Raw genomic sequence first — 16515 nt, 5'->3', positions numbered from 1 at the left:
CATAGTATTAATATCCCTCAAGTTTTTCTACACCTGGACATTCTCACTACTCTCTCTAACAGTCCCATGTTCATTGCTGATTCTAAGTTGATTATATATGATAGTATTATGTTTAGAGGGAAGTACTGAACATAAAGGAATTACAACACTTTGGGCATAGAAAATTAGGTTTAATCCAAGAGGGAAGGATGATCCAATTCTTTGACTCTAGAGCAGCTAAGAATCTCCACTTCTTCAAGGGGGAGTTCTTTGATGTGGTGAAGAGGCTCTTGGTCTAAGGAATTGGACCTTTGTCTTCTTCCTCCAACCAAACCTAATTACCCCCTCTCCCCTACCCTTTCCTTACCATCCCTCCTTTCCCCATCCCTCCCTTCTCCTTCCTTTCCTGCTTTTGAACTTTGGGGTCATTCCCTCAGAAATTCCAGCTCCTAGGTTGGGGAAAGGATGATGTCCTTCCCATTCCACTGAGGTCTTTGGTGGCGGTTGCCATAGAATCTGAGTCATTTGGGGATGTCTTGAGCCCCCTACGGAGTTCTCAGGAAGGTGGCTAAGGGTATCCTTCGGGTGACAGGTGTGTCTGGAGGCTGCCTGACGGTTCTGGAAGGTGGTGGCTAATGGAGATATGCCTTGTGGCAGATTTTGGGCCACCCTCTCTCTTGTCCACCAAGGTGGTTTGGTGGATGTGAGGTTGCCATTCTGGATTGCTGGTTTACTGGCATGAAGGGTAGGGTATGGCACAGGTTCCATGTAGCAACTGTGTGTTAGGTAAGACACATATGCAACAGTTAGGTATCTTTATTTCTCGAAATAAAGATACCTAACTGTTGCATATGTCTTACCTAACAACCTGTCGGTATTTTATACCATTTTAATGTTCATGTAGCAACTGTACTGAGGGCTCTCTTGGGTGCAGAGAGGAATATACAATCCCTTTCATTCCTCCTGAAAACTATTCCTCCCCATTCCCCCCCCCCTTTTTTTTTTTTAATAAAAAAAGAGAAACTTATCATGGTGACCCATACCCATTACTTACCTCCTCCCAAACCCTTTCCTGCAACACCCCTTACAGACCATTCTTCAGACCTCTCTTCCAACCTGGTATCTTCTCTGGGTAACAGTCTGTTACCCTCCTCTGGTACTAGGGTTTTGACTGACTCTTCAGACACTTCTGGCCTCTGCGCAGCTTAGACTATGATCCCAGCTTCATCACATACAGTGTGTCAATTTTTGAACTGTACACACGACTGGACGATCTGCCTCTAACCTTCCGTCCAAAAGGCCTTGACCTGTCACAGAGGATCCTACCTCGGTTTTCTCTCGTGCTTCTAAGAAATGTACAACTAAGCAATTCCTTCCCTTACACCCTATGTTTTAAAGTCCTTTGACAAAATTCTTTACGCTCCAACCAACTTCTACTGACTATCTTACCAACCACAGCATCAGCAAGACACCCCTTCTCCATGTTGGGCAGAACATTTCCTTCCATGTTCTTAAGAGTGGCACACACATTGTCACAGTACAAAATGCAGAACAGGCACACAATCTTTCACCTTTGGACATTGTTGACAACGCACCAGTTACGATGCGCAAGCACATCTCCCTTGATTCTAGCTGTGGATCTATTGTCTTTCCACATACAATTGTACAACATGACTTTCTCATGCATAATGAAGACAATCTGGAGCAACTCGAGGTCCAGAATCTCACAATCATTAAAGTTGACACTTACTTCCTGGCAGAGATGCCATCCTTGCAATATAGTGGGACTAACTTTTGACAGCCATGAACTGCCACCATCAGTTTACATAGTAGGACAACACCCACATGTTCAGGAGATGATTCCTACCCCGCAACAAAGTAGAAAATGCTGGCACTTTGCCCACCCGGCAAAATATTGCAGGTCAGTGGCAGAATGCCCCATGTGTGGAGCAGCTGACCATAGTAGTCCATCCTGCAGCCACCCTCTCTCTTGCCTTAACTACAAAGAGGAGCACCTGGCATCTCACCATAATAATAATATAATAATAATTATAATAATAGATGGCTTCGAAAGGCCATCACTAGATGGCAGTGAATACCACAACAATGCATATTAGATCAAATTTGATAGATAAATAAGCCATAGAGTTGATATTAGTATTATGTTGAAGTGTAGTTTTCCTCCCTCTGAGAGCAAGAATTCCACCGGAATGGATTAATGGCTTTTCAATTAATTTAATCCGTTCCAGAAGGTCAACCTAAAACCAAAATAATATTTCCCATAAGAATTAATGTAAATACAATTAATCTGTTTCAGACACCTAAAAATATTAACAAAAAATACATTTTTTGAAGATTAATTATAGCTTTACATACACGAAACAATGAGAACTAAATAAAATAAATACATGAACAATTAAATCACTATTACATACCTTTATTGAAGACTCTTGTTGGCTTATGGAAGATAGGGAGGAGGAAAGAGGGAGTTGGGGTTATTGTTCAGAAGGGGAATCCCCCTCCATAAGGACTTTAGGTAGCAAGTCCCTCTCTGGGGTTACTTCCCTTCTTTGTCTTTTAATGCCACCAGGATCAGCTTGAGAGTCGCTGGACCCCTGTCACATATAACTGTCCAGAGTGCTCTGTTTCTGGCATCTCTAAGATTTTCCTGAAATGGGACAAGGTTTTGTCACTGAACATATTGCAGATATGGCTTGTTTCAGCTTGGTCAGGGTGATACTTTTCAACAAAACTTTACAACTCATTCCACTTTGCACACATGTCCTTAATCACTGAAGAAGGCACCTTCTCCCCTCTCTCTCCTTCCTCCTCTGAAGCAATTTCCTTAGCTGCAGTCTGCTGCTGTTCCAGTTGAAGGTCTGGCAGCTCTTCAGTGGTTAGTTCTTCCCTGTGGTCCTCCACCAACTCTTCCACATCCTCGCCACTCACATCCAACCCCATGGACTTCCCCAGTGCCACAATAGATTCCACAACAGGCATAGGGTCAGCCCCAAACCCTTCAAAATCCCTCTCTTGGACACAATCTGGCCACAATTTCTCAAAGTCCTGGAAGTCACTCCTTGCCAAGCCTTACCTATAAGGCTTATGCAATGGAGGATACTGAAGTGATTCCTCCAGAACTCTCTTAGGGTCAAATGAATGTCCGACGTCACTTCAAAGTACCTTTGAAACACTGCTTTTGTGTAGTTTTTTGAAGTTAGAAATGACCTGCTGGTCCACGGGCCAGATGAGAGGAGTGGTGTTAGGAAGCAAGAACTTCACTGTTATAAAATGGAAGTCCCTAAACAATTGGTCTTCCAAGTCTGGAGGATGAGCAGGAACACTGTCCAGTACCAGGAGGCACTTAAGTGGCAATTTCTTTTCCAGGAGGTATTTTTTCACACTGGGGCCAAACACATCATTGACCCACTCTTTGAAAATGTGCCTTGTGACCCATGCCTTATTAAATTAACTTTCCACATCACACAATCTATTCTTGATGACTTTGTTTTTCTTGAACACACTGGGATTTTCAGAGTAATACACCAGTAAAGGATTCACTCTGAAATCCCCAATAGCATTAGCATAGAACAAAAGAGTAAGCCTGTCTTTCATAGGCTTGTGTCCTGGCAGTGCTTTTTCCTCCTGTATAATGTAGGTCCTCTTTGGCATTTTCTTCCAAAACAGGCCTGTTTCGTCACAACTGAAGACTTACTGGGGGAGGAATCCTTCAGCCTCTACATACCCCTTGAATTCCTGCACAAAGTTTTCAGCTGCACATTTGTCAAAACTTGCAGCCTCCCCATGCCTTATCACACTGTATATACCACTACACTTCTTAAATCACTCAAACCAGCCTTGGCTGGCCCTAAATCCACTAAATCTTTACAAGATCTGCATGCAACTGCCTTGCCTTCTCACCCTGCAACACTATCTCCCGCTAATTGTTTTTCGGTGATCCACAAAGCCAACAACTTATCCATATCTTCCATTATCGGTGACCTTTGTTTGGTTAGCACATTTACTCCTTTCGCCACATCAGCTTCCCTGGTTTGTTCTTTCTCTGCCAGGAGAGAAGTGATTGTTGATTTGTTTATCCCATACATCCTGGCAAGTTCTAGCACTTGAACACCACTCTCATATTTTTCAACAACTTTCTTAAATTCCATCATGTTTCTCACTTTCTTTACCTAAGGAACTTTACTAGGAACTTTCTTTGGGGCCATGGTTACTTATTTCCCAGTTGCACTTAATCGATAACCACGAAAACCAATGAATTATAGTAAAATGTTTGGATGAATGAGCAGAAGCTTCCTCACTCGCCCAGAGTGTACCACGTGTACCACACGGCCGATAAGCGAAATAACGGCTGATAACCAGGAGCCAAAAAAATGGCCAATAAGCGGAACGGCAGAAAACCAAAAGTCCACTATGTATATAGGAGAGGGGAACTGAGAGAGGAAGTGGAGAAGTAGTGGTAGAGGTAATGCTGGTAGTGAAAACAGCAGTAAGGGGAGTAGTGGTAGACAGAAAGGGAAATAAAGCAAGGCAATAGTAGTAGTAATGTAGTAGTAGTAGTGGTGGTGGTAGAAGTAGAAGTCAAGTAAGTCTAAAGACAAGAAAAAGAAGCACTGAAGGAGAGCTAGCGACTTTACAGTATCAGCAGAAGAAATCATCAATATGAGAAGCAATTAACACTTTATTATATACAAAATAATAATAAAGGAGGGAAGGAAACAAAGAACTTAGAACTTACTTTATTCTTTTAGCCTAATGTTGGCTCATTCCACCTCTAGCGTTAATTAACTAAACCATACCACAGGCAGGGCTTGAACCTGTGGTAGAGATTGTAAAACTCCAGACCAATGCATTAGCCACTGAGCCAGCTGGCTACAATAAGATTCATCCAACTAGGTATATTTATACACCATAGGTGGTGAAAATCACCAGTGTCCCGTGGCCTAGTAGACAACACACTCGCCCTACACACTGAGTGTTCATGGTTTGATTCCTGGCATGGGTGGAAACATTGGGTGTGTTTCCTTACATCTGTTGTCCCATTCATCTAGCAAGTAGGTACCCGGGTGATAATCGACTGGTGTGGGTGGTATCCTGGGGGACAAGATTTAAGGACCCCATTGGAAATAAGACAGACAGTCCTTGATGATGCACTGACTTTCTTGGGGCATCCTGGGTGGCTAACCTACCAGGGTTAAAAATCTGTACACAATCTTATCCTATCTTTAGTGGTGTTGACTCAATGAGCTTTTATTTGTGGACACAGTATATTCTTACTGGACCACACAATATTCTTACTGGACCAAAGAATATTCTTACTGGACCACACAATATTCTAACTGGACCACACAAAATTCTTACTGACCCACAGTATATTTTTTACTGAGCTACAGAATATTCTTACTGGACCACAGAATATTCTTATTGAGCTACAGAATATTCTTACTGGATCACAGAATATTCTTACTGGACCACAGAATATTCTTACTGGATCACAGAATATTCTTACTGGACCACAGAATATTCTTACTGGACCACAGAATATTCTTACTGGACCACAGAATATTCTTACTGAACCACAGAATCTTACTGAACTACAGAATATTCTTACTGAACCACAGAATCTTACTGAACTACAGAATATTCTTACTGAACCACAGAATCTTACTGAACTACAGAATATTCTTACTGAACCACAGAATATTACTGAACTACAGAATATTCTAACTGGACCACAGAATATTCTTACTGGACCACAGAATATTCTTACTGAACCACAGTACATTCTTACTGGACCACAGAATATTCTTACTGGACCACAGTATATTTTTGCTGAGCTACAGAATATTCTTACTGAACCACAGTACATTCTTACTGGACCACACAATATTCTAACTAGACCACACAATATTCTTACTGGCCCACAGTATATTTTTGCTGAGCTACAGAATATTCTTACTGGACCACAGAATATTCTTACTGGACCACAGTATATTCTACTGGACCACAAAATGTTCTTACTGGACCACAGAATATTCTTACTGGACCACAGAATATTCTTACTGGACCACATATTCTACTGGACCACAAAATATTCTTACTGAACCACAGAATTTTCTTACTGGACCACTGAATATTACTGAACTATAGAATATTCTTACTGAACCACAGTATATTCTTACAAGACCACAGAATATTCTTATTGAACCACAGAATCTTACTGAACTACAGAATATTCTTACTAGATCACAGAATATTCCAACTGGACCACAGAATATTCTTACTGAACCACAGTACATTCTTACTGGACCACAGAATATTCTAACTGGACCACAGAATCTTACTGAACTACAGAATATTCTTACTGGACCACAGCATATTCTTACTGAACCACAGAATCTTACTGAACTACAGAATATTACTGGAAAATAGTATATTCTTACTGGACCACAGAAAATTCTTACTGGGCCACAGAATATTTTTACTGAACCATAGAATGTTACCGAACTACAGGATATTCTTACTGGACCACAGAATATTCTTACTGGACCACAGTATATTCTTACTGAACCACAGAAAATTCTTACTGGACCACAGAATATTCTTATTGGACCACAGAATGTTCTTACTGAACCACAGTGCATTCTTACTGAACCACAGAATATTCTTACTGGACCACAACATATTTTTTTACTGAACTACAGTATATTCTTATTGGACAACAGAATATTCTTACTGGACCACAGAATGTTCTTACCGGACCACAGTATATTCTTACTGGACAACAGAATATTCTTACTAGATCACAGTATATTCTTACTGGACCACAGAATATTCTTACTGGACCACAGAATATTCTTACTGGACCACAGAATATTCTTACTGGACCACAGTATATTCTTACTGGACGACAGAATATTCTTACTGGATCACAGTATATTCTTACTGGACCACAGAATATTCTTACTGGACCACAGAATATTCTTACTGGACCACAGAATATTCTTACTGGACCACAGTATATTCTTACTGGATCACAGTATATTCTTACTGGACCACAGTACATTCTTACTGGACTACAGAATATTCTTACCAGACCACAGATTATTCTTATTGGACCACAGAATATTCTTACTGGACCACAGTATATTCTTACTGGACCACAGAATATTCTTACTGGACCACAGATTATTCTTATTGGACCACAGAATATTCTTACTGGACCACAGTACATTCTTACTGGACTACAGAATATTCTTACCAGACCACAGATTATTCTTACTGGACCACAGTATATTCTTACTGGACCACAGTACATTCTTACTGGACTACAGAATATTCTTACTGGACCACAGATTATTCTTATTGGACAACAGAATATTCTTACTGGACCACAGTATATTCTTACTGGACCACAGTACATTCTTACTGGACTACAGAATATTCTTACCAGACCACAGATTATTCTTATTGGACCACAGTATATTCTTACTGGACCACAGTACATTCTTACTGGACTACAGAATATTCTTACTGGACCACAGTATATTCTTACTGGACCACAGTATATTCTTACTGGACCACAGAATATTCTTACTGGACCACAGTATAATCTTACTGGACCACAGAATATTCTTATTGGACCACAGTATATTTTTATTGGACCATGGAATATTCTTACTGGACCACAGAATATTCTTACTGGACCACAGTATAATCTTACTGGACCACAGAATATTCTTATTGGACCACAGTATATTCTTACTGGAACACAGTATATTCTTATTGGACCACAGTACAGTGGACCCCCGGTTAACGATTTTAATCCGTGCAAGAGGGTTAATCGTTATGCGAAATAATCGTTATGCGAATGAATTTTCCCCCTAAGAAATAATGGAAATAAAATTAATCCGTGCAAGACGCCCAAAAGTATGAAAAAATTTTTTTTTTACCACATGAAATGTTAATTTTAATACACACAAACTGAAAAAGGCATGCACAATTAAATGACACTTACTTTTATTGAAGATCTGGTGATGATTGATGGGATGGGAGGAGGGGAGAGCATTATCTTCTTACTGTTTAGAAGGGGAATCCCCTTCCATTACGACTTGAGGTAGCAAGTCCTTTTCCGGGGTTACTTCCCTTCTTCTTTTAATGCCACTAGGACCAGCTTCAGAGTCACTGGACCTCTGTCGCACAACAAATCTGTCCATAGAGCTCTGTACCTCCCGTTCCTTTACGATTTGTCTAAAATGGGCCACAACATTGTCATTGAAATAGTCAACAGCACGGCTTGCAACAGCTGTGTCAGGGTGATTTTCATCTATAAAGGTTTGCAGTTCAACCCACTGTGCACACATTTCCTTAATCTTTGAAGTAGGCACAATGGATTCCACAACTGGCATAGGCTTCTCAGGGTTAGCCCCAAACCCTTCAAAATCTTTCTTAATTTCCATACTAATTCTCACCCTTTTTACCACAGGGTTGGCACTAGAAGCTTTCTTGGGGCCCATGGTCACTTATTTTCCAGAAACAGCACCGAAAATACTGTAATAATACGAAATATTCCGAGTGTATGCTTGGATGTTACCGCGGAGGCTGGCTGGTAAACAATGGGACGGAGCGGCACATGTGAGGCTGGCTGAGGGCACATTGGACGCGTCTCGGACGAAAATCGGTATGCGCGGCAAAAATTTTGCGATAAAAGTAATCGTTATGCGGAAAAATCGCTATGCGATGCCATCGTTATGCGGGGGTCCACTGTATATTCTTACTGGGCCACAGAGTATTCTCACTGGATCACAGAATATTCCTACTGGACCACAGAATATTCTTACTGGACCACACAATATTCTCACTGGACCACAGAATATTCTTACTGGACCACATAATATTCCTATTCAACCACAGTATATTCTTACTGGGCCACAGAATATTCTCACTGGACCACAGAATATTATTACTGGACCACAGAATATTCTTACTGGAACACAGTATATTCTTATTGGACCACAGTAGTACATATACTCTTACTGGACCACAGAATATTCTTACTGGAACACAGTATATTCTTATTGGACCACAGTATATTCTTACTAGGCCACAGAATATTCTCACTCGACCACAGAATATTCTTACTGGACCACTGAATATTCTTACTGGGCCACAGAATATTCCAAATGGACTATCTCTAAGTATAATTATTGAACGTGTTCTTTTCATTAATGGTATTTTTCACTATTATTTACGCCTCTACTTCTACAAGGGGTAACTTCAGTGTGACAATATTCCCACCTGAACACACTATTTTGCTAAAATAGTTTTATGAAAAGTCTTGGAGACACTCAAGACACTGGTATGGCTTGTCTTCTGAATGAACCATTCTATGACCTAACAAATCACATTTTCGTTTAAAGTTTCTAAGCGATACTGAGTGTTTATACGGCGCTTCTGCTCTGTGAATCCTCGTGTGTTTTGATAAATTAGATCTCTGCTTAAATTTTTTAGGACACACAAGGCAGGGTAACGGTCTCTCACCTGTATGGACTCTCACATGTGACAGTAGATCACATTTTCTTGAATACTTTTTTGGGCATTTTAAACACTGGTGCATTTTTCCCTTGTACTGATGTTGATGTACAATGTTCTTTGTGTGAACTCTCATGTGATTTATGAGATTATGTTTGTACGCAAAGTTTTTCAAGCACTCGTTGCATCGATAACGCTTCTCTCCCGTATGAGTTCTCATGTGTTTTATTAAACCGGAATTTTGTGTGAAACTTTTAAGACATTCAAAGCATTTATATGGTTTCTCTCCAGTATGAATGGTCATGTGTGTATTTACATCACTTTTTCTTTTAAAGTTTTTCAAACACACTGAGCACTGATGCGGTTTGTCGGTTGTATGTATCTTCACGTGTTTTCTTAAATTAGATTTCTGCGTGAAAGTTTTTAAACACTGAGGACACTGAAATGGTTTCTCTCCAGTGTGAATCCTTGTGTGGTCAAGTAACTCAGTTTTCCTTTTAAAGCATTTAGTGCACTCAGGACACTCAAAAGGTTTATCTTCTGAATGGACCTTCATGTGTTTTGCTAAGTAAGAGTTTAGGGAAAATGTTTTAAGACACTGAAGACACTGATATGGTTTTTCTCCTGTGTGAATCCTATTATGTTTAACTAACTCAGACTTCTTTGAAAACCCAGCCAAGCAGTGTGAACACTTGTATTCCTTCTCTCCAGTATGCACCTTCATGTGTCGCTCAAAATCAATTGTTTCTTTGAATTTCTTCAGACACTCTGAGCACTGGTGTGGCTTCTCTAGATGGTTCTTTATGTGTCTTTCAAGGTTAAATTTATTTGACAAATCTTTAAAACATTTGGGGCACTGGTATGGGTTTTTTCTTATAACATCTGTCATGTTGTACAAGAGAGGATTTGTGCAAAAAATTTTTAATACACAGAGCTAATAAAATGTCTGTTTTATGTCAGTTCTCAATTACTGTGTTAACTTGTTCAGTAGATCAAGTTTAGTTTCACTTATGTGAAAATTTCTTGATTATTAGTATTGTTTCTTCAATATGTCAGCTTGGAAGTATTACCACCACCATCAACCTTACTCAGTTATCTGAAACACAAGAAGAACGTTTAGTGTTCCTATATAAACTCTTGTGTATAATGGAGGAAAAAAGACACACACCAGCATAAGCTTTCATTTTAACATTTTTGCCTGGGTGAAATTTTATCAAGGTATAGAGACAACAAGTGAACTAATATAGTGTGTCCTGTCAGGTGAGCACCTGAGTAGTGTGACTTGTGCTGCTGCTGCTTCATGAGTCAGGTCACCTGATGGTCATCCAGTCCGGTGAACACCTGAGTGGTGTGACTCAGAACAGTGGGAGAGGAGTGGCACTGATCATCAAAAACCAATGGGATTTTGTTAAGCTGGAGAGAGGAGTCAGAGGAGAAGCAAGAGACTACATAATAGGAACACTTCATTCTGGAGGCCCCAAGGTGGTAATTGCAGTGATGTATAACCCACCACAGAACAGCAGGAGGCCAGGGCAAGAGTATGATGAGAGTAATAGAACAATGGTTGACACACTGGCTGAAGTGGCCAGAAGGGTTCATGCAAGTAGGGTAAAGCTGCACACTGTGGGTGACTTTAATTACAAGGAAATCGACTGGGAGAACCTGGAGCCACATGGGGGCCCAGAAACGTGGAGGGCTAAGATAGTGGTGGTGGTACTGGAAAATCTTATGTACCAACACATAAAGGACACTACCAGAGAGAGAGAGGAGAGGATGAACCAGCAAGACTGGACCTAGTATTCACCTTGAGTAGTGCAGATATTGAGGACATCACATTTGAAAGACCCCTCGGGGCCAGTGACCACGTGGTTCTGAGCTTTGAATATACAGTAGAGTTACAAGCGGAGGGGGAAACAAGAAGGGCAGGACGAATGAAGCCAAACTACAAGAGAGGGGACTACACAGGCATGAAGAATTTCCTGCATGGGGTTCAGTGGGAAAGAGAACTGGCAGGGAAGTCAGTAAATGAGATGATGGAATACATGACAACAGTATGCAAGGAAGCTGAGGAGAGGTTTGTACCCAAGGGTAACAGAAATAACGAGAAAGCCAGGATGAGCCCTTGATTCACCCAAAGGTGTAGAGAGGCCAAAACCAAGTGTGCTAGAGAATGGAAGAAGTATAGAAGGCAAAGGACCCAGGAGAATAAGGAGAGCATTTGTAGAGCCAGAAATGAATATGCATAGGTGTGAAATATGCATAGCAGTGAAAGCCAAATCTGACCCAAAGCTGTTGTACAGCGACATCAGGAAGAAAACAACAGTCAAGGACCAGGTAATCAGGCTGAGGAAGGATGGAGGGGAGATCACAAGAAACAATCGCGAGGTATGTGAGGAGCTTAACACGAGATTCAAAAAAGTGTTCACAGAAGAGACAGAAGGGACTCCAGAAAAACGGAGAGGTGGGGTACACCATCAAGTGCTGGACACCATACATACAACTGAGGAAGAAGTGAAAAGGCTGCTAAGGAAGCTGGATACCTCAAAGGCAATGGGGCCGGATAACAACTCTCTGTGGGTCCTGAGAGAGGAGTGTCACTGACATGTATAGGATGCAGAGTCATGGAAAAGATTATCAGAGGAGTGGTGGAGCACTTAGAAAGGAATTAACTTATCAACGACAACCAGCACGATTTCAGGGACGGGAAATCCTGTGTCACAAACCTACTGGAGTTCTATGACATTAAGACTATAAATATTTTAAGGTAAGTAATGAGTGAACTGTATCTGCATTTTATCCCTCTGGGACACTTTAAATGTTATAGTGTATTAAGTGGGTGGGGTGGGGTGGCCTGGCTGGCTACCATACCTTCCACATCTGATTTCTAACTATAAATACAGTGGACCCTCGGTTATCAGCCACAATCCGTTCCAGAAGGTCGGCCTAAAACCGAAATGGCCGAAAACCGAAATAACATTTCCCATTAGAATTAATGTAAATACAATTAATCCATTCAAGACACCCAAAAATATTAACAAAAAATACATATTTTAAAGATTAACTATAGTTTTACATACATAAAACAAAGAGAAAGAAATATAAAGAACTAATTTTACTAATAAATGAACATTACATACCTTTATTGAAGACTTGTTGGCATGTGGAAGAAGGCGAGGAGGGGTTACATCCCTTCTTTGTCTCTTACTGCCACTAGGACCAGCTTGAGAGTCACTGCACCCCTGTCGCACAAAAAATGTCCACTCCCTGCCTGCCTACTACACTCCCTCTCCCTGCCTGCTACACTCCCTCTCCCTGCCTGCTACACTCCCTGCCTTCCTGCTATACTCCCTGCATGCCTGCTACACTCACTGTATGCCTGCTACACTCCCTGCCTTCCTGCTACACTCCCTGCATGCCTGCTACTCTCCCTGCCTTCTTTCTACACTCCCTGCCTTTGTGCTACACTCCCTGCATGCCTGCTACACACCCTGCATGCTGCTACACTCCCTGTCTTCCTGCTACACTCCTTGCCTTCCTGCTACACTCCCTGCTTTCCTGCTACACTCCCTGCCTTCCTGCTACACTCCCTGCCTTCCTGCTACACTCCCTGCATGCATGCTACACTCCCTGCATGCATGCTACACTCCCTGCATGCATGCTACACTCCCTGCATACATGCTACACTTCTTGCCTCTATGCCTGCCTGCCTTGAATTCTATCGTGTTTCTCACTTTCTATACCAAAGGAACTTCACTAGGAACTTTCTCTGAGCCCATGGTTGCTTATTTCGCAGTTGCACTCAATCATTAACCACAAAAAACAATGGATTATAGCAAAATGTTTGGATGAATGCATGGAGGCTTCCTCACTCACCCAGAGACAGCCAGACTGACTCACGAATACGGCGGAGAGGCGGGTGGACGCATCCATATGGCTGATAGCCGAAATAATGGCTGATAACCAGGATAGAATTTCGGCCAAAAAAGTGGGCGAAAACCGAATTGGCTGATATCCAGAACGGCCGATAACTGAAGGTCCATTGTACTACTCATCTCACCCTACATTAAAACTACAAATATTTTAAGGTAAGTAATGAGTGTACTATATGTGTATTTTACTTTTTTATTGTTTTTAATACCTAGTTCTATTGCTAACTTAATACATGTTAGCGTAAACTTGTTATCTAGCATTTATATTCATTTATAAGTGGAAAAAAGGGTGTTCCACTTTATGGCTATTGCTGCTTTATGGTGGTAGCCTGAACCTAACCTGCTGTATAAGTGGGGCCCTACTGCATATGTATGAATATATGTAAATAAATAAAAAATAAGCAAATACATACAGGGCCAGGCACTGTCCCTCAACCCCTGCAACCACATATAAGTGAGTACATGCATACGTACCATATGTACATACATACATACCGTACGTATGTACATACATACCATACGTATGTACATATATACCATATGTATGTACATACATACCATACATATGTAATATATATACATACCATGCATACATACATGCAAACATACAGGAGGGCCCTGCTTATACAGCAGGTTAGGTTCCAGGCTACTGCTGTAAAGTGAAATATAACCTTTATTCACTTTCAAATGCATATAAAAGCCTGATAACATGTTTACACTATCATATATTAAGTGAGCAATAGAGCCAGACCTAAAAAATGCATACACAGTACACACATTACTTACCTTAAAATATTTTCATCTTTAGCTTACAGTGAGTGGTGAATATATTTATTGTAGGAAGTCTGAATAAATGAAGAATGAGTATACTAATTGAAAACCGCTATATTAGCAGAACGCTGTAAAGTGAAGTGTTGTAAAGCAGGGCCTTCCTGGGCATACATACATACATGTATGCATGTATAAATAAGTATATTTAGGTACAGGCATAAATAAGTAGTTATACAAATTATCATACATAGTAACATACATGTAAATTACTCACCAGAATAACAGAATAAAGTCAGACAAATAACTTATTTCCACTGTGGTCCTTGTAATAACTTATTATTTAAACTTTAAGAGTTAAAACCCAAGTAACTCATCTGTGTGAAAATCAGTTACAGTAACAGGAGATATACCAGGAATAATGTCAACTGACTTATTTATATTAACATTAAAGAGAGGATCAACTTACAATAATAGCTACAGCAATGTTTGCTATACAAGAAATCACTCTCCTCCCTTTCTGTAGCTTCAGTCATTCATCAGGTACCTTTCTGTAGTTTTATTCATTAGGTACCTTTCTGTAGCTTCATTCATTCACTAGATACTTTGTGTCCTCCATAGAGATTCCATGGGGCATTTGATGAACTGAGATGAGGCAAAAATTGTTCTCACCGAACAAGACCTTAGACGCCGACGGTCTAGAAGCCTCACTAATCGCCATCACTGACACAACAGAACATAATACTGGAAACCACAAAATTTCTAAAACATTAGCATACATGGTACTCAACCAGGTGGGGCAGCACCTACCCAGCAACACAGGAGTCACGTGATCTCATCACCTACCCATCTTCATCCCAATATGGCATTCTTCAGGTCACTATGCGTCACTCACACCTCACTCTCCACCTATATATACTGTCTTTTTACCTCTGTATGTTAGAAGTGATCAAGGTCCAAGGACTGAAACGTTTTCTAATAAATATGTCCTAGTGTTTGCTTACGTGTTTTTCTAAATCACACCTATAGGTACCTTCAATTATGAGGTACCTTTCTGTACCTTCATTCACTGGGTACCTTTTAGCTCTCTTCCTGAACTGTCTGATGGAAATAACCCCATAGAAAAACCTCAATGGAAATAACCCCCATGGAAATAACCCCCATGGAAATAACCCCCAATAATCCCAATGGAAATAAGTCACTTTCTGTGACTTTTTCTAGGTTATCCTGGTGGATAATCTACACATACGCTGTTATGTATGATAATTTATGTAACTGTATTTGTGTACCTGAATAAACTTATCACACAAACACTGACATTTAAACATGATCTAAATTGAGAGAGTCTCTATCTTTCTCCACTGACTGTCTCTGTTATATTTATACGTAGTGAGTCCTACCTGTCCGTGTCCAGGAAGAAATTTTTACCAAATCCTGACGTAAATAAAGAAGGTAGAAAGACCCAGAGGAAAACTTGTTTGTTGGGGTTTATAAGGGTCAGTGACAGCTTATGCCGTATCGAACCCGACTTCCCGATGATGAGTAAACCAAACCATACCATGGGTGGGGTTTGTTTGCAATCGTGTCATTACGATTTCGTGAATCATGACAACTAAGTTTATTCAGGTATGCACACAGTTACATAGATTATCATACATAGCAGCATATGTGAAGAGAACCTAGGATAACCCAGAAAAGTCAGACATTGTGACAGATTTCATGACATAAAAGGTAATATGAACAAGACCTGGATAACCTTAGCTGAAATTCTAGGATTTAAAAAGTTGTCACAAAACAAAATCATTAACTTGACGAAACCAGAAGAACCTCTCATCCAGCCAACAGATATTGCCAACAAACTTAATGTCTTTTTCTCGACCGTAGACACAAAGCTAGCAAGCAAAATCCCAAACTCAAACATTCAACCAAAAGACTACCTCACTGGCAACTACCCAAATACTCTACTTGTAGCCCCAACAAACTTCTGAAATCTCACTCAACATCAAAACACTAAAGAACAAGGCAGGAGACCTAAATAACTTACCACCACTCATGTATAAAAAAAAAAAACTTCTCACGTGTTGTCACCAGTTATTGCAACTCTTTTTAACAAATCCATTGAATCTTTCACCTTCCCATCCATCCTCGAGATAGCAAGGGTCACTCCGATCCTCAAAGGAGGTGGTCCAACTGAATTGAACATCTATAGGCCTATATCAAATTTGCCCCTATGTAAAATCTTCGCAAAATTAATTCACAAACTACGACAAGGTCTTAGATGCACTAGAAG

General features: G+C 40.5%; 1 protein-coding gene across 2 annotated transcripts; it reads right to left on the bottom strand.

Annotated features, from left to right (window-relative positions):
- Window positions 1-8510: 8510 nt before the first annotated feature.
- Window positions 8511-15753, bottom strand: LOC128699160 (zinc finger protein 271-like). Of its 2 annotated transcripts, none has more exons than XM_053791709.2 (2): window positions 15626-15753; window positions 8511-10624 (listed from the first exon to the last, which is right to left on the bottom strand). In XM_053791709.2, the coding sequence occupies exon 2, from the start codon at window positions 10415-10417 to the stop codon at window positions 9323-9325; it is 1095 nt and encodes a 364-aa protein (XP_053647684.1). In that variant the 5' UTR covers window positions 10418-10624; window positions 15626-15753; the 3' UTR covers window positions 8511-9322. The 2 variants fall into 2 exon arrangements, with proteins under 2 accessions (XP_053647684.1, XP_053647685.1); XM_053791710.2 differs by lacking the exon at window positions 15626-15753 and adding an exon at window positions 12666-15619.
- Between the last annotated feature and the right edge of the window lie 762 nt (window positions 15754-16515).

This window comes from Cherax quadricarinatus, chromosome 54 (genome assembly GCF_038502225.1).
Source record: "Cherax quadricarinatus isolate ZL_2023a chromosome 54, ASM3850222v1, whole genome shotgun sequence".
Lineage (NCBI taxonomy): Eukaryota > Metazoa > Arthropoda > Malacostraca > Decapoda > Parastacidae > Cherax > Cherax quadricarinatus.
The sequence above is the reverse complement of the archived record's forward strand: the minus strand, read 5'-3'. Positions and strand labels throughout refer to the sequence as shown.

Coding starts and splice junctions, on each gene's coding strand:
- LOC128699160 (XM_053791709.2), bottom strand. CDS start 10,417: ATGACAGATGTTATAAGAAAAAACCCATACCAGTGCCCCAAATGTTTT.